Here is a 27,205-nt window from a genome sequence, read left to right as displayed (position 1 = left end):
TAATTGGATGGTGGCCCCAGTGGCAGCCCGTTAATTGGCCACTGCCAGCAATATGCCGCCTCGAGTCCCATCGCCCACGAAGCGGGCGCCTCCCGCTCTCAGCCCTGACGGCGGGGCTTGCTGGCAGGTGGCAAAATTCAGACCATCATCCTCACTTGGAACTATATCACTGTTCCTTCATTGTCGCTGGGTCAAAATCCTGGAACTCCCTCCCTAACAGCACTTCAAGAATGAGCACTTGAAATGCCTTAGCATACAAGGCTACGGGCCAAGTGCTGGAAAATGGGATTAGAATAGTTAGGTACTTGATGGCTGGCATGGACACAACGGGCCGAAGGGCCTGTTTCTGTGCTGTATAACTCTATGACTCTAAGAAGGCGGCTCATCACCACCTTGTCAGCAATGCCCACATCCCAGAAATGAATAAAAATGTACTGCACAATATGATGACCTACATGAATTGCGAACAATTCCATTTTCAACGTCCAACTTGTTGGCAATCCTTAACTTTACGTTCACAAATTACTGACTCCCTGACTCATGAAAATAACTTTTGTCAAAATCCTTTATAACTTTCAATTCTGTCCGTAACAAGATATTCAGAGAGAACAGAAGCCCCAGTTCCTTTTCCCTTTTCTGTCCATATTCAATGTGTTTTAGAAAAGAAAGATGTGTGTGTTTCTTAACCCTTGAGTGTATGACCGATTTGAATGACCACCAGCACATTTTTCATGGGTTTAAATAAAGAGGATTATTTTTATTCACGTGTTTACCCCGAAAGTCTCACTCACCACTCAACACACATACACACACATACACAAAAAAGAAAGCTGTTACAAGGAGAGTGCACTTTTACAAATTACAAGCAAAGGAATAGTTCATAATTCTCATGATTTGGCTCATCTTGGGGAAAAGGCATGCGTTGCGGGCCCGGTAAAGAATGTGTAGTCTGGTAGATTCGAGAGCCGGAGTCCTATATTGAAGTCGGTGCAGGATTCTCTCAAAGAGGTGGATTTTCAGCAGGTCTTACATAGAAACATCGAAAATAGGAGCAGGAGTAGGCCATTCGGGCCTTCGAGCCTGCTCCGCCATTCATTATGATTATGGCTGATCATCCAACTTGTAGCTTGTTCCCACTTTCTCCCCATACCCTTTGATCCCTTTAGACCCAAGAGCGATATATAACTCCTTCTTGAAAACATACAATGTTTTGGCCTCAACTGCTTTCTGTGGTAGCGAAATCCACAGGCTCACCACTCTCTGGGTGAAGAAATTTCTCCTCATCTCAGTCCAGAAAGATTTACCCCGTATCCTGGTTCTGGACCCCTGGTTCTGGACTCCCCCACTATTGGGAACATCCTTCCTGCATCTACCCTGTCAAGTCCTGTTAGAATTTTATAGGTTTCTATGAGATTCCTCCCTCTTCTGAACTCCAGCGAATATCATCCTAACCGACTCAATCTCTCCTCATACGTCAGACCCGCCATCCCAGGAATCAGTCTGGTAAACCTTCGCTGCACTCCCTGTATAGCAAGAACATCCTTCCTCAGCTGAGGAGACCAAAACTGCAAACAATATTCCATGTGTGGGCTCACTAAGGCCCTGTATAATTGCAGCAAGACATCCCTACTCCTGTACTCGAATCCTTGATAGGTAGGGTGGCGCAGTGGCTAGCACCGCAGCCTCACAGCTCCAGCGAAACAGGTTCGGTTCTGGGTACTGCCTGTGCGGAGTTGCAAGTTCTCCCTGTGACCGTGTGGGTTTCCTCCGGGTGCTCCAGTTTCCTCCCACATGCCAAAGACTCGTGCGTTGATCAGTAAATTGGCCATTGTAAAAAATTGCTCCTAGTGTAGGTCGGTGGTAGGAGAATTGAAGGAAGGTGGGGATGTGAGAGGGAAAAATGGGATTAATGTAGGATTAATATAAATGGGTGGTTGATGATCAGCACGGACTCAGTGGGCCAAAGGGCCTGTTTCGGTGCTGTAGCTCTCTATGACTATGACTCTTGCTATGAAGGCCAACATACCATTTGCCTCTTTTACTGCCTGTTGGACCTGCATGCTTACCTTCAGCGACTGGTGTACGAGACCACCCAGATCTCGCTGCATATTCCCCTCTCTCAGTTTATAGCCATTCAGATAATAATCTGCCTTCCTGTTTTTGCTGCCAAAGTGGATAACCTCACATTTATCCACATTATACTGCATCTGCCATGCATTAGCCCACTCACTCAACTTGTCCAAATCACCCTGAAGCTTCTCTGCCTCCTCCTCACAACTCACCCTCCCACCCAATTTTGTGTCATCTGCAAATTTGGAGATATTACATTTAGTTTCCTCATCTAAATCATTAATATATAGTGAATAGCTGGGGTCCTAGCACCGATCCCTGATGTACCCCACTAGTCACTGCCTGCCATTTGGAAAAAGACCCATTTATCCCTACTCTTTGTTTCCTGTCCGCCAACCAATTTTCTATCCATCACAATACTCTACCCCCAATCCCATGCGCTTTAATTTTACACGCTAATCTCTTATGTGGGACTTTGTCGAAAGACTTCTGAAAGTCCAAATAAACCACATCCACTGGCTCCCCCTCATCAATTCTACTAGTTACGTCCTCGAAGAATTCTAGTAGATTTGTCAACCATGATTTTCCTTTCGATTCTACCCCTGTTCTCTAAGTGCTCTGCTATAAAATCTTTGATAATGGACTCTCGAACTTTCCCCACTACCGACGTCAAGGTGACTGGTCTATAATTCCCTGCTTTCTCCCTACCTCCCATTTGAAATAGTGGGGTTACATTAGCTACCCTCCAATCTGTAGGAACTGTTCCAGAGTCTGTAGAATCTTGGAAGATGACCACCAATGCATCGACTATTTCTAGGGCCACTTCCATAAGTACTCTGGGATGTATACCATCAGGCCCTGGGGATTTATTGGCCTTCAATCCCATCAATTTCCCCAACACCATTTCTCTACTCAGGCTGATATCCTTCAGTTCCTCTCTCTCACTAAGCCCTGTGTTCCCTAACATTTCTGGTATGATATTTGTGCCCTCCTTTGTGAAGACAGAACCAAAGTATGCATTTAGTTGGTCAGCCATTTCTTTGTTCCCTATAATAAATTCCCCTGTTTCTGACTGCAAGGGACCTACATTTGCCTTCACCAATCTTTTTCTCTTCACATACCTATAGAAACTTTTACAGTCAGTTTTTATGTTCTCCGCAAGCTTGCTCTCGTACTCTATTTTCCTCTTCTTAATCAATCCCTTGGTCCTCCTTTGCTGAATTCTAAACTGCTCCCAATCCTCAGGTCTGTTGTTTTTTCTGGCGGATTTATATGCCTCTCCCTTGGATCTAATGCTATCTCTAATTTCCCTTGTAAGCCATGGTTTGGCTACCTTGTCCATTTTACTTTTGCGCCAGACAGGGATAAACAATTGTTGCAGTTCATCCATGCGCTCTTTAAATGTTTGCCATTGCCAATCCACCGTCATCCCTTTAAGTAATGTTTTCCAATCCGTCATAGCCAAATTGCACCTCATACCTTCATAGTTTCCTTTGCTAAGATTCAGGACCCTAGTCTCAGAATCAACTACGTCACTCTCCATCTTGATGAAGAATTCTATCATATTATGGTTGCTCATCCCCAAGGGGTCTCGCACCACTAGATTGTCAATTATTCCTCTCTCATTACACAATACCCAGCTTAGGATGGCCTGTTCTCTAGTTGGTTCTTCAACGTATTGGTCCAGAAAACCATCCTGTACACACTCCAAGAATTCCTCCTCTACGGTAATGTGACTAACTTGATTTATCCAATCTATATACAGATTAAAGTCACCCATAATTACAGATGTTCCTTCATCGCATGCGTCTCTAATTTCCTGTTGAATGCCATTCCCAAAATCACTACTACAGTTTGGGGGTCTATATACAACCCCCACTAACGTTTTTTGTCCCTTAGTGTTTCTCAGCTCTGCCCATACAGGTCTTGAAGTTAGTGGCTTGTAATCTCATCTCTTAGGAGGTTGGTTTTCTGTACTGATGGACTTGAAAGAAACAGGCTCAGAGACTTTGAAGATGTTACAGCCTCTAGTTCTTTTAAGTCACGATGGTACTACCTGGTCTGCTTGCTGTATTTTCTGCAGTCTGTATTTTAAAGATTTTTTTAAAAGGAGACCGATATATTTGCCCTACCATGTGACATGTCACAGTTCCTTTTCCAAATATGGTGGGTGTCGAGGTTGATTAGCCTCATCCTGTTTATTGTTCGAAGACTGTCATCCTGAGGAGGGTTAAGACAATCACCTTCTTTGTTTCAGGAGAAAATCATTCAATTCAGGAATGTCTCCCTATGGTTTCAGGATGGGCGTTAATGACACCTCTTAGACCGGAAGGTATTCTTCTGTCCTCTCAAACATTGAGTTAGTTTTTGAATACGCAAGCCGAAAGTCAGCTGACCTCCAGCCACTATCTTTGCAGCCCATGTTTACTTTTAATGTCCAATGTGGTTCATTTAAAACAAAAGGAAAATTTATTTCCAGAAGATCCATGTTTAAAGTTATGAATAGGACATGCATGTACTGGGCATGACAATCTTAACAGATGTCCTGATAATTTTCTCTGTTCTAATGAAAAGAGTCCTAGTTTTTCTAATCTGCTATTCTTCATATAATCTTAGATAATTTCCTCGACAGTTCTCCATGGCCCTGGCATCATCCCAAAGTAAGGCTCCCAAAGCTGGATACAATGTACAAAATGCACTGTAAACATGTCTATAGGTTTATCATTATCCTTTTGCGGTTGTATTTGATGCCCCTATTTATAAACCCTAAGATCACTTTTTATTCATAGCTTTATCAACATGTCTTCAGCATTTTAAAGATGCAGTTCAAAGGCTGCTACCCCCATCCCTTCAAATTGGGTTAGGCGTTCACATCTTGCTGGTATTATCTTGATAAGGTTCAAAGCCCAATTTTCAGTGTGCTCGGGACTTTATCTTCGGGCATATGTTCTACGCTTCACCATTCACTTTGCTCCAGCCTCTCAAGAGAGATCAATACTCTGACCTTTGATTTCTCACTTCTTGAATCCTAAATTGACCTTGAATACTGGTATCATGGACTGAATTTTCAGGCCCTGCTGACGTTGAAAACGGAGGTAGGCAGGGCCCAAAAATACCGGTGCCAGCTGGCGTGTTGAGACACGATTCCCAATGCTGGCAATACTCACCAGGGCAGGGGGAGAGTGGGACAGCGATCCCACTTGCATACCAATTAAGGCCAATTAAAGTTGATAAATAGCTCCTTTTGAGTACATTAAAGGGGGAAGATGAAATTTTCACGGGGGCGCACATATTTCGCGCACTGTCTGGGGCTGAACAGCTGAAGAGAGGCGGGTACAGAGGGTCAGAGGCGCAGAAGGGGACTCAGCCTTTGGAAAGGAGGTGCCCTTAATGCTGCAATGGTGGCAGGGAATATGGGCAGTCAACACTTGGGCATTGAAGCTGGCCACTACCCTCCTGGCATTGTGGGGGCAGAAGACCAGGGAGCAAGGTTGCCAATAATAATAGGACGGCCACCTGTCAATATGGAAGGCTGCAGCTGGCAATTGGGACATGAATCTCAGATTTTGAGCCTGGTGGCAATGAGGGACAACACCTTCCCCAGGAAGAGCAGAAACCTGAGCAACAGGAGGGCACAAGAGAGAAAGATGGGCAGGAAGGCAAAGGAGACCATACTGTCAACACAGGATCTACCCCCAAAGACGGAGCTACCTGGAGATGACTGAGACCCAGTGCCGCAGGAGACTGCTACTCTCCTGGCAGATGATCACATACATCTCTCACCTCTTCAATGAAGACCTCACACTTCATAGCACTGGTCAGCATGCCCTGCCAGTAGCCTTCAAAGTCACTGCGGCCTTGAAATTCTTCGCTTCTGGCTTCTTCCAAGGATCAGCTGCAGACCTTAACGACATCCTGTAAATGCCAGCACACCACTGCACTCGCTGGTCACTGATACCCTCTTTGCCACAGCTGAACAGGATATTTATTTTACGACAGATGTGGTCTTGTAGGCACAGAGGGCAGTGGATTTCAGCACCACTGCTGGATTCCCCCTGATGCTGGGCATCATCAGTCGCACCCATGTGGCCATCAAGGCACCCAGTGACCACCCAATCAGGTTCATCAACAGGAAGGGCTTCCATTCCCTGAACATTTAACTGATTTACAACCACAACAAAAGCTTCCTCCATGTGTGCATTCACTTTCCTGGCAGCTGCCATGGCTCCTCCACAAAGCTTCAGATCTTCACTCCAGCTCCCCAGGTCCATGGATAGATCCTAGGGGACAAGGGATATCTCTTGAAGACGTGGATACACATCCCTCTATGAGAGCCCCAGGCAAAGGCACCGAGGTGATACAACCCATGCCACCTGGTCACTAGGACAACCATTGAGCAGGCCATTGGGCTTCTGAAGATGCAATGGACCGGTCGGGTGGTGCCCTTCAATACCCTCCTGAAAAGGTCGATCATTGTGGTGGTCTGCTGCACCTTCCATAACATGGCCCTCCAGCGAGGTGTGGACCTTGAGGACAATGAGGCCATGCAAGGGCTGGGGGGCAAGTCATCAGTTGAAGAGTAGGAGCAGGATGTGAGAGATCGGAGGACATGGAGGCAGAGGGAGGTTACGCTGAGCAGAGAGGTGCCCTGGCTGCACAGGAAGGTGGCACAAAGGACTCACCAGGATGCTTCGAATGCTAGGAATCATCTGATTCAGGAGTGTTTCACCTGAGTCGCTTTGACCCAGGATACCAGGCATGATGTGGAAGAGAGTCTGAGATACCTGTGCTATCACATATATAAAAGACACAGGCTGGAACATCTAATTACTTGCCACTAGTGAAGGAAGCACATCTGCCTAGAGATTTTGCACTTTCCGTGGATGATCCCGTCATCTCTCTCAACTCCTCATACCATTTTTCCTGCCATGGCAGCAAAAAAAGGAATCCGAGACATGTCGCTTAAAGTGTCAGCATTTATATAGTGCAAAGAGAGGGAAACAGTAGATAGAGACAGTAAGAAGACCCAGTGACCCACTCAGTGCTCCGCGCAATGCGGTGGCCTTCGAGCTCGGCCACGCCTACTCTGTGCTCCCCTTGTGGCCTTGGAGGAGGTAGAGGCAGCCTGCTCACTCATCTCGACTTACAGCTGAGAGACATGTGGCAGTCATCTGCTTCATGGAGGTGTTGCAGGGGCAGTCCCCATCACTTGGCCCTGCTGCACAGATGATCCTTCAGTCAGAGGGGCCAAGGAGGCCGAGGATGATGAGGGCGCCCTGGGAGAGATGGCAACCTCTCCCCCCATCTCACCACCCCCACGCGACATCCTCAGCCTTTGCTGGGCACTCTGGATGCCTGGAGGAGGACACCAGCCAGGGCGCAGCTGGCATTCCCTCCAAAGATCTCTGCGCTACCAGCGCCACTAACCGGTCCACACTACACAGCATCTCATGCATCCTGTGGATGTCAGTGCGCAGTTCCTGCATGAACCCCAAGTGATGCAGCATATGCCTCTCCAAGAGGTTGGCTACTCTGTTTATGGAGGCGCTCATGTGCTCATATCCCTAAGCCATTGTGGTGCACATGAGCTGGATGGTCTCCTCCATCCTCAGCCCAAGACCCCGCACTGCCTCAGGGAACTCGACATGTGGGAGCACATCTCCTGCTGCTGATCCAGGTAGATCCTCCTTTCCAGTGACGTCTGACGCCCTGCATCTGTGCCCAAGGCTGTGTCTGTCCTCCCTTCTCCAATGGGGACTGACCATAACTGCCTCTGGCTCCGTCACCTCCTCCTGCCCCCCAGTGCCATGATCATCACCTGTGCTACCCTGTCTACAAGGATGGGACCACCCACCAAGGTGAGAGTATCTGCACTGGTGGATGGTGCACTAGTAAGGTGTGACGGTGCTTCTTCATCTCCTTCTTGCTCCTCTGGGCTCACAGTGGGAGGGAGAGAGGGTGCCCTGGGTTGGACATCTGCACCTGTGGGAGACACAAGAAGAGATGATGAGAGCTAGCCTAGGAGAGTAGAAACCACTGCAGTGCAATGTTACTCAGTACGTGACATGCTATTGGACGGGGTGGAGCACACTGCACCTACTGAATAGCCATATTGTCCTTTGTTATCACCAGCTCCACCATGAGCTCACAACTCACCAAGCCTGACTGCCTCTTCTTCCACTATCCTGGCTATCTCCATCTTTCCCTGTTCCATTGAGGCAATGCAGTAGAAGAACCTCACCCCTCCTCCCGTCTGGGCTCTCTCCTGGACATTGTGTGCCCACTTCTCCTCAAGGACACGAGAGAGTGAGATCAGGCACTGTTGTCCTCTGTGTCCAATGTCATCTACCCCTATCCATTAGGAGCTGTATGTCTCAGTGGTGACAGGCCCTCAGCAACACTATGGCTATGAGCCATTCTGAGGAGTCAGTAAGAGGCCTGGGCACAAACCCCTCCCATATTCAGGATCATCATGCACCCTGAGGTTCCTCAGGTGGTGTATCTGCTGGAGGGTGCAAGCCCTGAGTCCTGTGTTGGGAGTTGCACTCACCTTGCCAGAACATATGAGATCATTGAACCCTTTACTGAACAGAATCCAGGTTCTTCCAGCCTTGCTTCTACTGCTGACGGCGGCAGCAATCTGAACCCAGGCCTCTTTAGTTTTGGCTGGTGGCCTCCTCCTGCCACCCTCCAAGGAAAGGACTTCCCTCCTCTCCCTCACAGACTCTAGCATTAGATCCAGGTCAGCATTGATGAAGCGAGGAGCAGTCCTGCCTCCGGGTGCCTGGCCTCCAGCTCTCCTGTGACATCTTGTTTCCTTCTGGTGCTGTGGAAGGCTTTGGTACAATCAGCAGACTTCTCCCTTAAGACAATCAGCAGCCTCGGTGATGGCTGCCATGGGGACTCTAAATCAGTCCCCCACTTCATCTGGCCCACCTCTGTTCCCTCCCCCACAGGTTCCAATTGGACAGGGAATCCATCTCCATATGAATTAAGGGCTCACCCCTGTAAAGTTATTAAGCTTTCCCAGGGATTTCTGACCCAAAAGCAATTCCAACTCCTGTTTCCCACCTCTGTAGGGAAAACTCAGCTTTATGTCACTTTTATGGTTCAAAAAATAATGAAACCCAATTGGGAATTTTTGTGTCTCAATCTTCTCCATTGTGGCATGGTGTGGAATTCCTATATTGACATGACTGAGATTGAGTGGCATTGTAAATTGTATAAAATGGTTCCCGTGCCTGTAATCTACTGACTAGCCAATGTAATTCTCATATGAAAATGATGTATGATGGGGATGAATTTCCATAGTGAATGTTCTACTCCTCCACCATAACATCAGAAACCCTGGAAAAATAGTGTGAACACTGAAATTATGACAGATGACTACGAAAACCTAAAGAACGCCCAACATGCAATGAGTTACCCAAGTAAAGATGATGAATATGTCAGTTAAGTTTAGTTAAGAAAGAAATAGAATTTGTTTTTTTGCTATGGATGAAAATTTGCTTCCAACGCATACAACACTAGGAGCCCTATGAGGTAGCCTCCACTCTTGGCCACTTCTATCTGGTGTTCCCCTTGTGGCCTCGGAGGAGGTGGAAGCAGCCTTCTCACTACTCTCTGCTCGCGGACTGAGATGCACGTGGCGGTCCTCATTGTGGAAATGCCGGTGGGGTCACCTCCAGAGGCTGCATCACTGGCGTTAATGCACGGGCAGCCTCTGTCCCTGAGCCCTGCTGCATAGATGGTCCCTTAGTCTGAGGGGCCAAGGAAGCTGTTGATGATGGTGATGCCCCTCATCCTACTCGGTAACTGCCTCAGCCCTTGACTGGTGCTCTGGATAGCTGGAGGGGACCACCAACTGGGATTCAACTGGCATCCTCTCCAAACAGCTCTGCAACATTAGTGCCACTGACTAGTCAAGGCTACATAGTGTAGCTTGCATTCTGTGAATGTCAGTGCGCAGTTCCATCAAGTACTCCATATGATGCCACATATGGCTGTCCATGAGGGTGGACACACTCTCAATGGAGGAGCTCATGTGTTCAAAACCCTGAGCCATGGCAGTGCACATGAGCTGGATGGACTCCTCCATCCTCTCCCTATGACCCCACACTGCATTAGGGAACTCTGGCATGTGGGAGTACATCTGTTGCTGTTGGTCGAAATAGAGCCTCCTTTTCTGTGATTCACCAAGGCACTGCATCTGTGCTTAACTGAACAGGACTTTGTCTGTCCTCCATCCTCCGAGGGATGCTGCCCACAGCTACCTCTGCCTCTCACCTCCTCCTGTGCACTCGTGATGTGCTCTTCACCCAGTGCCACCCTATCTATGCGCATGCGAGGACCACTGAAGTGATTGTATCTGAGCTGGTGGAGGGTGTGCTTGTCAGATGTGAGAGTGCTTGCTCTGAAGTCTACTCTGGTAGCACTTAGCCCGGCGATGGTTCAGGAATTGGTCTTTGCGCCACCATGTCAGAACCTGTGGGAGACACGGGAAGCAATCGTGAGAACTAGCCATTCAGAGCAGAAGCTTCTGCAGTGCTGAGGCTTCCCAATGCAGCCGAGTCTTTGACATGCTGTCGGATGGGGTAGAGTGCAATGCATCCCCTTAATCTATGCATTCTAGTTTCTATTCACTGTCTCCAACAGGGATGCCCATCTCACCTTCCCCAACTTGCTCGCGATGAGTGACCCTGGTGCTCTCCACAGCTCCCTCTTCCATGGTGGTGACTACGTGAAGGATGGGGACCACTCCTCCTGTCTGGGTGCTTTCTGGGGCATTCTGAGCCTGTTTCTCCTGCAAGGATAAGAGAGAGAGAGGGAGAGAAATAGAGCAATGAGCCACTGCTGGCATATATGGCCAATCCCAATGGCTCGTATTGATAAGAAACTGCATGTATCAGTGCTTGCAAATCCTATGACAGCAAGTCTTGCTGAAAGGACAGAAATTGCACTGGGTGCACATTCCTCCCATTTCGTGGAGCAACATGTGCCCTCAGGCTGCTCAGCTGGAGTGTCTCCTGGAGATATAATATTCAGAGGCCTGTCCTGAGGGTCTGGTGTTGCACTCACCCTATCAAAGCAAATCATAGAAGCTCTTCCTGCACTGGATCCAGTTCCTCTGGACCACACTCCATCTGCTCACAGTCTCAGTGACCTCGATCCAGGTCTGCTTGGTCTGCGAGGATGGCCTTCTCCTGCCACCCTTTGGGAAGAGGACCTCCCTCCTCTCCCTCAGTGCCTTGAGGAGGACCTCCAGGTCGACATCAGCAAAGCAAGGGGTGCCCTGTCCCTGCTTCCAGCCCTCTGCCTTTCCTATTCCATGTGTAAGACATCAAGTAAATCTCTTATACAGCCCCCATACTAATGGCTGCTGTGGTGGGTTTAAATCGGGCTTGCTTGACTTCAGCCCCACCTCTGTTCCCGTCCCCATGGCCGCTAATTGGCAACCCAACCCGCCCTCCAGCCAATTAAAAGCCTGCCCCGTGAAAATCAGGGTATGTGACTACTTCCCCCCCTCTCCCCCACCCTGGGTGGTGAGGTGGGGAGGGGGGGGTGGCTGGTGGGATTGGGACCCAGAAACAGCCCTGACGTCCGTTTCCTGATCCCGGAAGGAAAATCAGGCCCTATGGCTCTATGACTTAAGAAACTTGCTCCAGAGAGGCATCCAGTGCCCAGAAATTGCAAGTGCATAGGCTTGGATTTTGCAGTCAGTGACAAAGCAAAGGCGCTCACTGCTGACCTTGAAGAAAGCCACACTTTGAGATCTAGCGACCTCTATAATGAGAACTTTAACTCTCACAATGTACAGTTGATTTAATGGGAATTAATGGGGAATCCCAGCACTGAGCTGCAGTCATCAAGCTGTCCAAGCAGCAAGTCATATTAAAGAATTCTCAGAGACGGCCTACAAGGAAATGAAAAGCATTAATAATCAAAACAATTCTTAAAATTGTTACGCGAAGCAAAGATTTGTGCATATGCATGGGGTGAAGGTAGAAGCTGAAATATCATGAAAAGCTTTACTAAATACTGATGAAAGGTCAAAGACCTGAAACATTGGGCTGAATTTTACAGACACCCACGATGTCGGGGGTCGTGGCAGGGGGCATGGGCGGAGGGGGTTGCTGGAAAATGCCTCTGGGAGAGGGCTGCCATGCACCCCGACGCCATGAGGGACTGGCCCGATACTGCCGGCGGCGAGGACTTGTGGCGGCACCCCCACCACTTGGCTACGGGACCGCCATTAACGTACTGAAATAAAGGTAACTGAATGAATTGATTACCTTCACATTCCCGCCGTCTGTCCCGGTGTGACATACGTACCAGTGGCCAGCACTCCCACACCTTCGGATCCCTGTCCGGGGAACTGAGGTATAACGTTAGTGGGGAGAGGGGAGCAGGAAAGTTTCTCAGTGCAGGAGGTGGGGGATATCATTGGTGTAAGCGATGGTGGGAAGGGTTATACTGTAAAGTTTATGCACTTGGTGGGGGGGGGGCGGTGTCAGGTGGACAAGGTAAGTGTTTTTGGGGGGGGAAGGGAAGTAATTAGTTTTGTGGTTATTGGGGGAGTGGGAGGGGGGAGAAAGAAATGTTTTCAATTTTTTTCCTTAAATTTCTCTTAAAAATATTTAAATTAAAATGTAGGGCTCAAAGCCCTTTAAAAATGGCGTCAGCGCCTGCGCAAAGGCAGCTGACACCATTGCCCGGGACGGACAGCCCGCCCTCTCCACTTCATCAGAGTGGGCGGTTCACCCCAGCTATTTAAATGAGCCGCTGCGCTTAATGTCGCAGTGATTCCACTGCATCCGGGCCGCGCGGGTGGACCGTCATTGTTTTCGCCCACCGCCAATTTCGGTGGCAGGAGTATAAATACCAGCCCATTAACTCTGGGCTGAAATTTTAGCCCCGGATGGGGGTGGGCACAGAGGTGGGCATGGAGGCAGGTGAGTACGGAATTACGTGTCACCGGCCGGCATGCCAGTTCTCCGGTTCCATTCCCAGTCCATTTTCCCGGAGGCGGGAAGGGGGTGTGGGGGCGGCAGGGATACCCACCACTTGTCAATTAAGGTGAGTACAGGCCTATTAAGGACTATTGTCAGAGGCAGACTGGGATTTTCCATTTAGCCTCCAGGGCCCGACAGGCGGCGGGGGATAGTGCAGCTGTCTAGAGGCGGCCTCCCAGTGATAGACTGGGGGATCGTCCATGCTCCAGGCAGGCTTAGAGGCCCTCCCTGTCTGCCTGGCTTCAGCATCAGCCACAGGCAGCCCTGTGAAGAGGATTCCCCCCCCCCCCCAACTCCCCCCTCAATGGTGGCCCAGCTACAAAGGCTTTTTTTATATTAGATTTAAAAATGTTGGAGAGAGGGTGCCTAAATTTTGGTGCACCCCCACCTTCTATGACCCATTAAGTCCATGCTGGCTCTCTGTTGAACATTCCAGTCAGTCCCATTCACCCACACTCTCCCTGTAGCCCTGCAAGTTTATTCCTCTCAAGTGCCCATCCAATTTCCTTTTGAAATCATGAATCATCTCCGCTTCCACCACCCTCGTAGACACTGAGCTCCGGGTCATTATCAGTCTCTGCGTAAGAAAGTTCTTCCTCACATCCCCTGCATCTCTTGTCCAAAACCTTAAATTTGAGGTCCCTAGTCCTTGTACCATCAACTAATGGGATCAGATTTTCTTTGCTTATCTATCAAATCTCTCCTCAATCTCCTTTGTTCCAAGGAGAACAACCCCAGCTTCTCCAAACTAACCTTGTAGCTAAAATTCCTCATCCCTGAAACCATTCTGGTAAATCTCCTCTGCACCCTCTCAAGGACAGCAATGTCAGCAGTCAGAAAATATTAGCACAAAGAATAACTTTGCATGTTCCTATGCTCCCAGCAAATGTTGTACCAAATTAACTTCACCAGCAGAAAATGAAATGTTACTGTCACACATTTGCCAAGCAGGCAGTAACAAGATATTTGCTGCAGTACAGCATCTCTCAATGTAATCAGGTTAAATTCACACCTATATAGCATGTTTAGAAATGGTCTCCTTCTGTGCCGTAATGGCTTACCTGTAAGGGCATCCTGCTGCTTCTTCAGTGCTGGATGGCCTCCAATTGGCCCTGCAGCTTTGAGAGCCCACCTGCTGTCCTTAATTGGATGGCAATCCCTCCCTTTGGCCATTATTTGGCTTCTGTTCCCCTTTTTAAGCCTGACCGCTGGGTCCTGAAGCCCGCAGGGAAAATTCTGCCCTTTGTTTCTCTCTCCACAGATTCTGCCAGACCTGCTGAGCATTTCGAACATTTTCTGTTTCTATATATGAGAAAAACTTAATTATTTTCGTTATTTAAAATATCTCATTCATAAAGCTCTAGTCATTAATTTTAATCAAGACTTTTAACAACATTCCACATAGTTTTCAGAGCCAGATTGGTTTTTCAGCAGTATTTATTACTCAGATTAATATTAAATACCAAGGCACACCTTATTGAACAATGGGGGTTCTAACATCGATATGAAAGCGGAAAAGGGGATTTCGCTGATTGCTGGCCCTGAGGCTTGGGAGTGGTGCGGTGGGGGTGCATTCACCACGCAGTCTTTGGTGGAACAGTGAATGACAGACTGTAACTCCAGAATTACTATGTTAATCTACACTTGTCCTAAATCCTAAAGTTGCGGTCAGATTCAAAGGGATAATGATGGTGCACGCTGACAGCTCACCATCAAAAATCCTACAAATCCCGGGCCATTTATGACAGTTGATACAACAACATTGAATATAAATATTCACAAGGCAGTTAACAATGGCAAATGTCTACCGTAAATTGTGACAGGATGTAAAGTTTGTGGAACAGCATGAATGACACAAGATTATTAAAAATATATAAATACGAGCAGAATGCACCCTGTTTAAAACTAACGCCTAACATTTGTATACACATATAAGTGGCATATATACCAAATGGGAACTGCATGAGATATGTACTATTTAGCTGCACTGTATGTATTATATAGCTACTGAGCCTTCTCAGATGCTGTAAAAATTAATAATGATCCCTCCATTAATAACATTTTTTGTTGTGCATTATCTTTTTGTTTACAATGGTTGACAATTTACCAAATTTCAGCAGAAATTTTACAGAATCTGGAGCTTTACAATACCACTTTTACTCGTTGCATGCTGCACGATGTAATAGACTTTGAGGGAAAATTAATTTTATAATTATTCTAAATTACAGCCATAAATTTCTTGACATGGTACTGTCTGTATGATTATAATTATATTCTCCAGACATGGAAAAAATGGGAATTCTGGTGTGGGTTATAATGGGAAGGTTTATTTTATAATTGAACCTCATTAACATATGTACATTAAATCTATTTAACATAATTCGTTAAATGTCCCTAAGGCCTAACAATTATATTCCCCATGTTTCATAATGATCAAATTTATCACTTTTGATTTTTTTAATGGACATATATAAAAGATTGTATGCTGTTGACCCTCTTTCTTCCTCCTTCTGTTATACAAGCAGTGCAATAATCTGTGGGCCAAATGCTATTAACGATGTGGTGCTTATGCAATTTAGCAATAGCAAAAGAGATCTCCTGAAAAATGGGAATGTATGATTGTATCAGAGTTCCAGTGTCAATGGAGCGAGGGCAGTTTGATATTGTGCTGGAGATGCAGTAACATCCATTCATCTATTTTACAACGTTCACCAGTCTGGGCTCTGTATCAGCAATACTCCTAAATTAGTGCGAGTGGATCGGCTTCCATTGCCAATCTTAATACAAACAATTGAACAAGAGGACATGCTAACTGGAAATAGTCCAAACTAAGTTATGAGTATTCAATCAGCATCTCTCCCATGCTCTAAGTATTGTTGTATAATATTTTGTTAATGCAGTGTGCACAGCAATGCCCTTTGTACATCCATAACATGGCATGAGTAAGATTTTACCCAGCAACTGTTCCAACCTTATTCAGAATCAAATAGTCAGAGAGGAATTATTAACTCGTAGACCGCTGACAGGTTCGGGGAAGTTCCAGTTTCCTGTAACTTTAGTTTAACCTTTAACTTGACTGTTGTCTATCTATTCTACTCTACCCCACTGTACCCTGTAGCTCCCTCAGGATCAAAAATTAAAAGCACAGCAAAAATGTTTTATTGATAGCATGGAAAGTCTGACTGTGTCTTTTTTAAACTGTTCAATTTAAAGGTCTTTTTTAATATGTGGCATAACAATGGAGTGTGGTTGAAGACAACTATGACAAGTGCAGATGTCTAATGAATTTGGTCATGGTGTTTATTGGGGCCACAGAAAATTGCCTGGTGTATCAATTCATAACAGGCAACTTACCAATCCCCCATAGCCTATTGTATGCTCCAGTGATTTCTTGAACAATGATGAACAAGTTTGTATTTGAACTATTGAACAGTATTCTTAGTACTGTTAAGAATGTACTTATGAGCTAGCACATTGATACAGAGTTTCGTGTATCAGGAGTGCATCTCAGGAATTCAAATGATTTTCCATCAATTAATTCCAGAGAAAGAATGAGCTTGTATGAAGCTTTGACCCCCACAATTCTTTGTGTGTGTTATTTATATTAGATTTCGCCTATGACCCTCAGAGACTAGAGGGAATATTATACATATTAAAGAAATAACAACAAAGCATTAAGAAATTAAAATGCAGTGGTTATAGTTAAACAGTGAATGAACTCTTGGTATACACCACAAAATTCTAAGGTGATCAATCTCACAGGCCTTGCCTTGAGCGTGTCCAGTTTAGCTCCATGAACACTCTAACATTTAATCTCCAAGTCCAGACTTATATTTAGTAAAACATACCCTTGGGAAGGTTTTCCCATCAATAATGTTTATTGTCTCTCACTTGGTAGCCATCGGTTCCACTCCCTTGAGCGTGATAACACCTGAACTGGATCTTCCAGTCTACCCTCCCTAAAACCATCCCATAAAGCATAAGGTAACTAAGATGGTAAGGACAGCCTTGACTGCAAGATTTCAATCCTAGAGCGGCTTAATTAAGCTACACTGTTTAAATAGAAAGCCTTTCTTTTAACAGCAAAGCTATATTCTTTAACTTAGAAGCATTATTCTAAATAGGTTTCTTCATATATAGAAGCGATCAAAGCATTTCACTTACACTTTGTAATCTTTTCAAATTGATACAGGAAGCTTGAGGTGGAGCTGCAGCAGCTCTTATGGTTCTGAAGGTCTGATCCCAAAGCAGCAAATCTTATGGTGTAGTTTTAATTGGTAACCTTGTGAAGGACTGACATCCTTGCCACAACCGTCCAATGTACAAAGTGCACTCTGTCAATGGAGTAGGATATCAACCTGAAGCCCATGGGTCTTTATGGTTTTGGATTATACTGAATACAACAGCAAGAGATTGAATCGGTCCAAAGCCTGCTAAACAAGTCTGTTGTATTCCACAATTAGATGGTTATAGAATTTGTAAGATGTTGACTTTGCCACCAAGGATAAGAAGAGCTGAAAAATAGAGTTAAAAGTTCAGGCCAGCACTTTCTGTTTTTATTTCCGATTTCCAGCATCTGCAGTATTTTGATTTTATTTAAGAAGAGCTGAGCATTCTCAAATTCTGTTCTGTGATGATATTGGTGATGTACTGTGATTCAGACTCCTCAAGGGGTTTGAATAATTCTAATGGTATCAGATAGGAATCAGAGCTTTCAAATGAACTCGTAACACATTTTCCAATTGGCAACACACCAATCCTCTAAAGGGGCATTAGGGAGGGAATAGCTTACTGTAATGCAGCACAAATGGCAAATTCATTTTCTTTCCAAAGTAAAGCATTCCTTTTCTTTTTAAACCATATTAATTGAATTCCTTTAGGTAAGGTAATTGTACTTTTATTTTCCCCAATGAATTTTTTACTTGCTGCACTTCAGTGCTCCAAAGGAATGAAGTATTGTGCAGAGTAGCGGTCAGGGTCACAGCAGGTACACTGCCAGATCTATTGTGTATTAAATCATTACATGAGTCATTCATTTCGATGAAAAATCTTATATGGACATTACTACAGAAATTCTCATGTTACAATGACCACAACAGTCGTGACACCCCGAGTGACATTTACTCTGAACACCAGCAAGTGGTCCTCTTATTTGGATTTCCCGTGTTAAGTTGATCACTGACTTGCAGTGCTGCCTGAATCCCAAACTATTGCAGATACTTTCAATCTTTAGCAGACATTTGCAGCACCCCTACCTCTTGCCATATTAAGTAGTCCCGTTTCTATCATCTGCAAGATCCACTTGCAGCAATGGCTCTTAGAGTTCAGTGAAATGCTGATCAATCTGTTTTCCTTCAGAATCTTTACCACTTTAGGTCACTCCTTAATTATTGGAACTCTCAGTGATCCTCCCTGGCCTTTCTCCATCCACTTCAGCCTGCCCCTGATGTTCTTTGCCTTGTTCCAGATGTTCCCTCTTTGGAAACTCCCCCCACCTTGCTTTTGCTGTCACCATCCTGGTCTCTGCATTTTTCATTTATCTGTATTCCTGCTAGCTGCTGTACATCTCCTTAGGACATGGCTCACATCCAGTGGCAGCTCTGACACCTCCACTTTCGCCATAGCCTTCTGTTATCCTCCCACCTACCTCAGGCGATTGACCTGCTCCCAGCCACCTTTATCTGTCCCACTCACAACCCGTGTGTCACCACTCTTATTGTCCCACCACTATCCGTCTTTTTCCTGCTCCTGCTTCCAGCCCCTATGCCCTGCCAATTGATCATCTCAGGCTACAATTTGTTGTTTAATGCCCTTTTAACTACAATATAATTTACTATGTACTGTAAATAATCCAAAGGCCCACACATACTGTAGAAGGAGCCTGTTAGGGGATAAGGAGGAGGGAAATAGGAGCTAAGTCAGCATGGGGATTATAAATGGTGGACAAGAAAAGAGACTGAGGGAGGCAGAGGAAAATTCTGAAAATATGGAAGAGGGATTATGAATAAGGGAGAGGAATAAGGTGAAGTAGATAGGAAGAGATGAAGTAACAGAGGAAGACCAATTCAGAAGTGAAAGAGTGGGCAGGAGACAGGGTCTCAAAGGACAATATCAGGCTGCAAAGGTGGTAAGAGGGGATTCAACAATGAAGAGGGCCAAACAAGTGTGCGGCAGTATTGCAAAGCTGAAGGGAGGAACAGACAGTGTGAATGAGGGAACTGTGGGAAAGATAAGGGATAGTGGAGGCAATAGGACCAAAGATATGCCGTCAAACAGTTGCGAAGAGATGGGGTGTACAGTTATGCCAGCAAACAAAGTACATTTTCTCTCCCTTTGAATTGCTGTTTTGCTATCACCCATCATCCCAAAACTGGCCTGTACCCCGGTCAGATTCCTCAGCCACTAACAGCAACCAGCGCCACACCTCCTAATGCCAAAAGACAGGAGGGAGAAAAGGCGAAAGAATAAAACAAAGGAAGAAAAAGACACAGAAAGAATTACAAAACAAGATGATAAAGAGAGAAACAAAAGATGATACACACACAGCCAGAAGAAACTCACAGGAGCAGAAAAAGACAGAAAACAGTCAATGGTATGAAGATATCGGAGGCATGCAAGGGACAGATGATATTCTGCATCCTACTCTGAACAATGCCATGGTCCATCCACTTACTTATGTTTATCCATTAATGTTAAAAAAAGAGTTTCAAATCCATCCTTTCCCTGACAAAACCTCAAATTCTGCCTTTGGCAGTCTACCCAACCTTACATACCAAAATTGTACATAGGTGGTACAAAAGCAAAATAGGCAGATGCTGAAAATCTGAAATAAAGTCCTGATGAAAGGTCATCAACCTGGAATGTTAATTCTGTTTCTCCACAGATGCTACCAGACCTGTTGAGTATTTCCAACATTTTCTGTTTTTGTTATTCATAGGTGGATTTGACCACAATCACATTTTACAAGCTAATTGCCTATGTTTTATGACTCAGCTCTTATTAGTAGCAACTGTGCAAAATCCATTTTTCATATTTATTCATGAAAGCAGATTTACAAATTTACATAAATTTTGCACAAGCACAATTTCTCCCATTAATTTGATCCATAAAGTACAAACAATGACATTTTGGATTTGTCCCAATCAAACATTTCATATCCAATTGTGAAACAAATTGGAATGAAAGCCAAGTAAAATCCCCAAGGAAAAGTCATTGAAAAGATGCAAGCCATTCTTCAAAAAAACCTTGCTGCAAAATCAAATTCTGACTGAAACCAATTAAAATTTCTGGAAAAGCTCAAAGCAAATAATGCCCCAATAAAAGAACAACAGTTGGCTGCTGCTTTAAGGAATGTAGATCAGTCTGTGGGTACTACACAACCAGCAAGTAGCTGTAAAAAATAAAGGCAATAATTGCACAATCCTATACACTGAAAGGGGAAGAAAGCTTGCAAGTTGGCAAATCCCAGACCCACAGTCCTTAGTTTTTCTTTGTCCAATAAAATTTAAAATTAATGGACAAAAAAAATCACAGCTTTGATTCTATAATTTACCGACATACTCGTCCTGAGAGCACTGATCCCCACAGAGAGTGCCAGATCATGAAACAATCACTTATAAGTGAAGTGACTTTGTGTACTCTGAACCCTGTTTAAAGTGGCCACAGAACTTCAGTAAAAATTATCCATAATTCAGCACAGATTGGCACTAGATTGATAGCTTCACTCAGAAATGAAGATGATGTAGGAAAAGCAAAGTCACACCTATGCATTTGCTGGTGCATTTCTGAAGCTGGGAGTTGAGATACATTGAGGAAGAATTCCCTTGTTTATTGTGTGTAGCAACATTGTAAATGCATTCAGGGAGAGTTGTTTATAATTTCACTGTAAATAGCAACTCGAGCAATTATTTACCTACTGTTGAGGCAGAGAAAATGGGACTTTGCATTTAATCCATGCTATACCTGATGAGGGACTGCTTGTTTCTGACATTGGACAGAAGAGTGTTCCAGCCCCCAGCACTGACATCCTGCCCTTTGTTATGAAGATGCTTCTATATTTTTTGTTAAGTATTTTTTTGAAGACTCGTATTTAAATTGTGAAGAAGGATTCATTGGAAGACTGAAGATTTCATAAATGCTGGACTTTGCTTTGTTGTTGACAGTTCACTGAAAGGACACTGAGATGTTGTTTGAAAACAACCTTTGCTGGAAATCATGTGCTTTGGGCTCAGTAAACAACAGAGACCTCGGTAACCTGGGAAAGATGTTTACAGAGAAGCCGCATGTCAGGGTCTATGGAGGTCAAGAATTTTGACTTTCTGTTTGGAGTTTGGATATTGTTTTCTGTTCAGTTGGGGTGTGAACTGTTTTCAAGACAGTTGGAGATCAACTTGCCAAGGAAAAACCACCCTGCTCACCTCTTTCTCTACCTCTTTGAAGAAACCCTGCAAAGATCCAGTGTGGGAGAGCTAAAATCCCTGGTGCTGCATCTCTCCTGAGAAGCTGGAAAAACCTGCCAGATTAATTCTCAACACCGCCTGAAAAGAACTGCCTTAGAAAAGATCCCAGTGACCCGTCTCTGTATATCCGGAAGCCAGACCAAAAGGAACAACTGATTTCTTCCATATCTTCTCTTTTTTTCTTCAAGAATTAGCAAGTATTTGGTCAAAGTATTTTTTTCTTTTGTCTTTTTTGTAACAGACCTCTGCAGAAAATTCTGTGTTTTTTTCCAGTGTGTGTGTGTGTGTGAGTATGTGTGTGCGGAATTTAAAAATGGAACTTTCATATTTCAGTCTGTGTGTTAATGCTTTGCTTTGTTACTGGATAAGTCTTGTTTGCTAATAAACTGATAATTTTGTTGATTCTGTTGTTTATTAAAGAAACCTGATTGGTGTATTTTATTTTGCGATAGAGTCGAGTATAGGTAACTGGGTAAACATTTAAATATATGTTGTGACCTGTGGTGAAGTGGAACTAGAAAAGACAGTGCACTTCTCCCACCTTGGTTGTTACACCTTGTACATTGATCAGAACACAGTTCATTCACTGCCTCCTCCAAGGTAAGCTCACAAAAAGGAATAGTCATTGATGCTGCAATTAATTACTTCCCTAAGAATCCAACTAAACTGGCACTTTCTTATGCATTATGAGATGCATTTAAAATCTTTTTGAATTCCATTTTAAATTAGTATTTGGAATAGAATGAATTACGTTAGTGCTGTAGTAGTAACATTCATTTACTGTCGTTATGCAAATTCTGTTCACTTATTTTCAGTGTGATGTTGTGGCTCTGCTAATACTGTCAAAGTCTGTGCACATCTACAACTCATTTAGTGCTGTGGGAAAGGGTCAAAATGGATCAATCTCAACCTTCTGAGAGAGAGGACATGTACATGAAAACAAAATCAACATGTTCCACTTCTTTCTGAAACTGGGGAATTATAATAACCAACTTATCCAGACATTTCTGTGCAGCTGTGGAGATCCCAGCTTATAAAAGTGCACAGTAGTAAGGTCATTCCTTCCTTTCAGGCGCCCTGGGTTAGATGATATCGTCCGCTGACTGCTGGCATTTTCAACTTGTTCTCTAATGTTTGCAACAGGATCTTGGTTTATGAATGATCAAACCATTTATTATTTATTCTTAAAAGAGAGGCAAATGTCATAACAAAATAGGCTGCAAAAGTATGCAGAATGGTTACTGTGCTATTTTTCTGACTTTTTCCAAATGTGTTTTAATTTTCATCTTTTTTTTGTTCATTCTCTGTGTAGAAGGAAAGAGTGGGGACTATACGTCGACCAAGCTCCTTAAATGATCTAGACCAGAGTTATGAAGAAAAAGAAATTGAACTTCTTCGAATGCAAGTTATTGAACAGCAAAACATCATTGATGATCTCAGCAAGGTAATATATGAATTAGCTAAAACACAGGGACCGTGCTGTCTTCAGTATTACTTTTAGATTCATTCCATTCATTGTTTTCTTTACATAGTTTCGGCTTCAGATATTTTTCAAAAATTAGTAAATTGGCAATGGTCAGCTTCTAAATTTCATTCACCCATGACCAAAAATTTCTGGTTAAATAAGATGGTTTCCTTGAATGGCTGTTGCTGACTGTACAGAGCAGAAGGTCCCAGCATTGGACCCTGGTCTGCACTGATTTTTCTGATCTCAGCTGCGGCAGCATTGGCTACTCTACGGTTGTCCCCTGTCTCTGGGTTCGGAGGGGGAAAAACATCAATTGCTGTTCTAAAACCTCCTGTGGAAGGTGTGCATGTTTGGATGTTAGGACGGGTAACAGTTGGACTTAGCTGTTTTGTTACTCCCACCATCAAGTAGCAGGTTTTTATTGCTACTTTACAACTGCAGTACTCAAATTATTAAGCCTACCAAAGCTACAAACCTTAAAATCCTGACCCCATGTCATTAATACACAATGGAGAACAATGGAATATTTCACCTACTGCAGTTAAAAGTTACAACCTTGACAATCCATTTGTCACTTTGCCTCCGCAAACTTGAGGTCATCCAAAACTCTGCTGCCCATGTCTGAACTCACACCAAGTCCCATTCCCCTAACACCACTGTGCTCGCTGACCTACACTGGCTCCCAGTCAAGCAATGTCCCAAGTGGACATTTCACAAGGGATCTGGAGCCTCTTAAAATTAATTCTACCACTTGCTTGCATGTTCTTCAGGCTTTCCCTTTGACAAACACAGACCATTGGGTCAGCAAGGTTCTACATGGGTGCCCCTGGGCTAGGGCGTTCACCAAGGAGAATAGCTGAAAAATGCGTTTAGAGGCCAGGAACAACCTCTCCTAACCCATTAAAATCCCTAGGTTGGACCGTGCCTAGCTCAATTCCGTCCTGGGGGGAAGTAGTAGAAAATTGCAGGATAGACCTAACACAACAGGTCTCAGTTCTTTTTCTGTCCTGTTATGACTCTGGAGAATGCTGAGTTCCCTTGCACAGAACAGTAGGGAAATCCCCCCTAGACGGTGAAACTAGTCTGTACACGTGTAATAGCTTTAGGTAGATGTTTCCCACTGCAACAGGTAGACTGTGAATATTTATGTATATTCATTCATGATATTCTGGAATTAAATTTTTGCAAGAATCAAGTGGTGGTGAAATTGTGTGCTGCTGTGGATTCAAACGCCAATGCTTTGCCGTGAGGATATGGATTGGAATCCAGTCTAGAATGATGGTGAGGCAAATTTCTCATTTCTGTCAGCTGAGTCAATCCATGTCCTGATGGATTGCAACCAATGTATAAGTTGCCCACAATTCAGCATAATTTGACTACAAGTTAGCAACTTCTCGACAATGCATGCAGATACCTAATGTGTAAAATGAACACTGATATTCTAGATGTTCTTCTGAATTTGGAGTTAAAGGACATGCAAAGGGCAACATAATACATTTTAGTAATTATGCTTTATTCAAATATTTAAGGAAAACTCTAATTTCCTTTTGATAAATGTTCACTGGATCTCACTTTATATCATTTCTAATGGAATACTTCAACTTTGCACTGATTACTGTGGTGTATTATAACATTTTATTATTTTCTTCCCTTCATTATACTGCTATTAGCACTGTCTTGTACCTTCCACAGTCAAGAGGTTTTAGCACTGCTCCCTCACTTCCAACAATGCTTCTTTTTAGTTGTTTACAAGGAGATGTGCACAACCAACCTAGGAAGAATAGTCATTCCTTTTCCTCCCCGCTTGAACTCTGAAGCCTTTTGCTTAGTATCTCTCACAATTGAGATCAAATATTGAACAATTTTTGGTGTAACATGTTGGAGTCTCATCGACACCTTCCTCACTGCTGGGCTCAACCTTCTCAGTGCTCTTTTTACTGACCTTCCGAGCTCTGCACTACATGAACTCTCACTCATCCTGACCTTTCTTCCCTATATCCTATCCACAATTTAGTCCTATACAACTATCAGTTCTATCCTAGCTGCTCTTTGCTGGTTCCCCTTCCTCCAGAGCATTGAATTCAAAATCCTTGTTCTCATTTACAAATCCCTCCAGTGCTGCATCCTACCTCTGCAAATTTCTCCAGCTCTATGTCCCAACTGGCATCTTCTGTTTTTCTAATGCTTGTCTACTGTGCCTTACTCTCACTCCACCGTTGCTGACAGGGCCTTCATACACATCTCTGCACTCTGGAATTAATTTCCTTAACACTTGTGTCTTGCCAGATTTTTCCCCACCTTCAAAGTCTCTTTAAAACCTACCTCTTCAAACATGCCTTTGGTCATATGCCCCAACTTGTCTCCTATCTCGTGCTCAATGTCCATTACTTCCTTTGTGAAGTGCTTGTTTAATTAAAGCTGCTATATAAATGCAGGTTGTTGCCATTGTTGTTAAACCAATTTGCCAGTCTGGTGAATGCTTTTTGTTCTTTGGCTTTATTTAAGCTGCTGTATAAGTGCAAGTTGTTATCATGGGTGTCCTTATTTATCAATTCCTGCCACATGGATGAAACCTTTTAAATATTGATATTTGGAACATGCAGTCTCAGTTGTAACATGAGGAAAAGGTGAAGCCGACAAGGAAGAAAACTGTAAAAGTATGATACTGTACTAAATTTCCACATGTGGTACTTTTAACCAGCCTTTTGCTCAATTGCCAATGCAATTTTTCTGATTCTTAACTGCAATCTTTACTTTTGTTAGGCACTGGAGACAGCTGGCTATGTCAAGAGTGTCATAGTAAGTAACACAATCCAGTATTTTTAGCTCAAGAAAATGAGAAGTACACATAATCGCATTGGCGTTGTAGTTTCGAACAAACCTGGCATCCTAGGTATCTGGGAAGCATTTTTAACGAAGTAGGTAGTACACAAGGTTCTATCTATCCCTGAAATAAAAGCAAAATACTGCGGATGCTGAAAATCTGAAATAAAAACAAGAAATGCTGGAACCACTCAGCAGGTCTGGCAGCATGTGTGGAAAGAGAAGCAGAGTTAACGTTTCGGGTCAGTGACCCTTCTTCGGAACCCGAAGAAGGGTCACTGACCCGAAACGTTAACTCTGCTTCTCTTTCCACACATGCTGCCAGACCTGCTGAGTGGTTCCAGCATTTCTTGTTTTTAATTCTATCTATCCCTGGCTCTGTTCTTTCAGCAGGACCAAGGTGCCAAAGCTGGAGGTGTTTCTTTAGATTCCCAAAGGTCAAGTATAGAATCATGTCCTTCTGAATCTCTACAGATGGAAGATGTGTCACAGGATTATCAAAAGACAGAAATGTTTTGGTAACTGGGTAAAGATCCGCAAACAAAAAGGGCAGGAAATTCTATCAATGTACCAGGCCTGCTCGCCAATGTATATATCTAAGAACAGCCCCAAACTGCATGGTTTTCAAACAGGCGCCATTATATAATGACAATCATTATACTTGTTTCCAATATGGGCTCAAACCCCCATTGTCCTTACTTTTGAGAAGGACAAAGCCACAGGTCAAGCATCTGTACATAAGTCAGAGTTGCTCGGTACCATTTTTGTTGAAAATTCATCTGAAATCATACTTCAAGTTTCAAAGCTCAATCAAATTACAGCAATTTTGAGATTTGAATTACGATCAGGCACAAAAAGCTTCAACATATCCTCCAAAACCCTAATCTCAGAGAAGTGACTGGCCTCAAAGACATACTCATTAACCAGTACTTCCTTGACTCATTTATTTTAAATGTCTTGAGGCGCATTTGTACTGAAACTTTAGCTTTGCAAAGATGCTAAAATGGCAGTCTATCTCCCAGGTCCTTGGTTTAATAATCATATCTGATCAATAGTAAACAACCACAACAGTAAACAAACAATGAATATGCCCCAAAAACCTGGCAATAAAGTGCAAATCCTTAAGAAAGGCCGACGCTATTTGTTCCAACAGCATTTTTTAAAGCTTAAAAATATTCAATTATGGAAATTACAATGGAAAACAATGTGTTACTGTTGGACTCAGTTGACTCTAATAGTATGCAGCATAGTGGATTGACAATCTATTCTCTACAAGGTTATGGCCAAAAAATTATAAAACTTCCTGTGGTTAAGCAAGATCTCCATGTTTATGTCAAGAACTTAACTGCAACCTAATATTTTATATCAATCCA

The 27,205-nt window shown here is 44.0% G+C and overlaps 1 protein-coding gene across 17 annotated transcripts in view; it reads left to right on the top strand.

Moving 5' to 3' along the window:
- Positions 1-27,205, top strand: part of jakmip3 (Janus kinase and microtubule interacting protein 3) — a 471,349-nt gene that overhangs the window by 278,601 nt on the left and 165,543 nt on the right. For 15 of the 17 annotated variants that reach the window (XM_068052708.1, XM_068052695.1, XM_068052694.1 and 12 more), the window contains 2 exons: positions 22,854-22,985; positions 25,773-25,808. In XM_068052708.1, the coding sequence (XP_067908809.1) occupies positions 22,854-22,985; positions 25,773-25,808 (168 nt within the window). The remainder of the gene's footprint in view (positions 1-22,853; positions 22,986-25,772; positions 25,809-27,205) is intronic. The other 2 variants (XM_068052701.1, XM_068052700.1) reach the window with 1 other exon arrangement.

The sequence above is a fragment of the Heterodontus francisci genome, chromosome 20, assembly GCF_036365525.1.
Source record: "Heterodontus francisci isolate sHetFra1 chromosome 20, sHetFra1.hap1, whole genome shotgun sequence".
NCBI classification, from domain to species: domain Eukaryota; kingdom Metazoa; phylum Chordata; class Chondrichthyes; order Heterodontiformes; family Heterodontidae; genus Heterodontus; species Heterodontus francisci.
The sequence above is the reverse complement of the archived record's forward strand: the minus strand, read 5'-3'. Positions and strand labels throughout refer to the sequence as shown.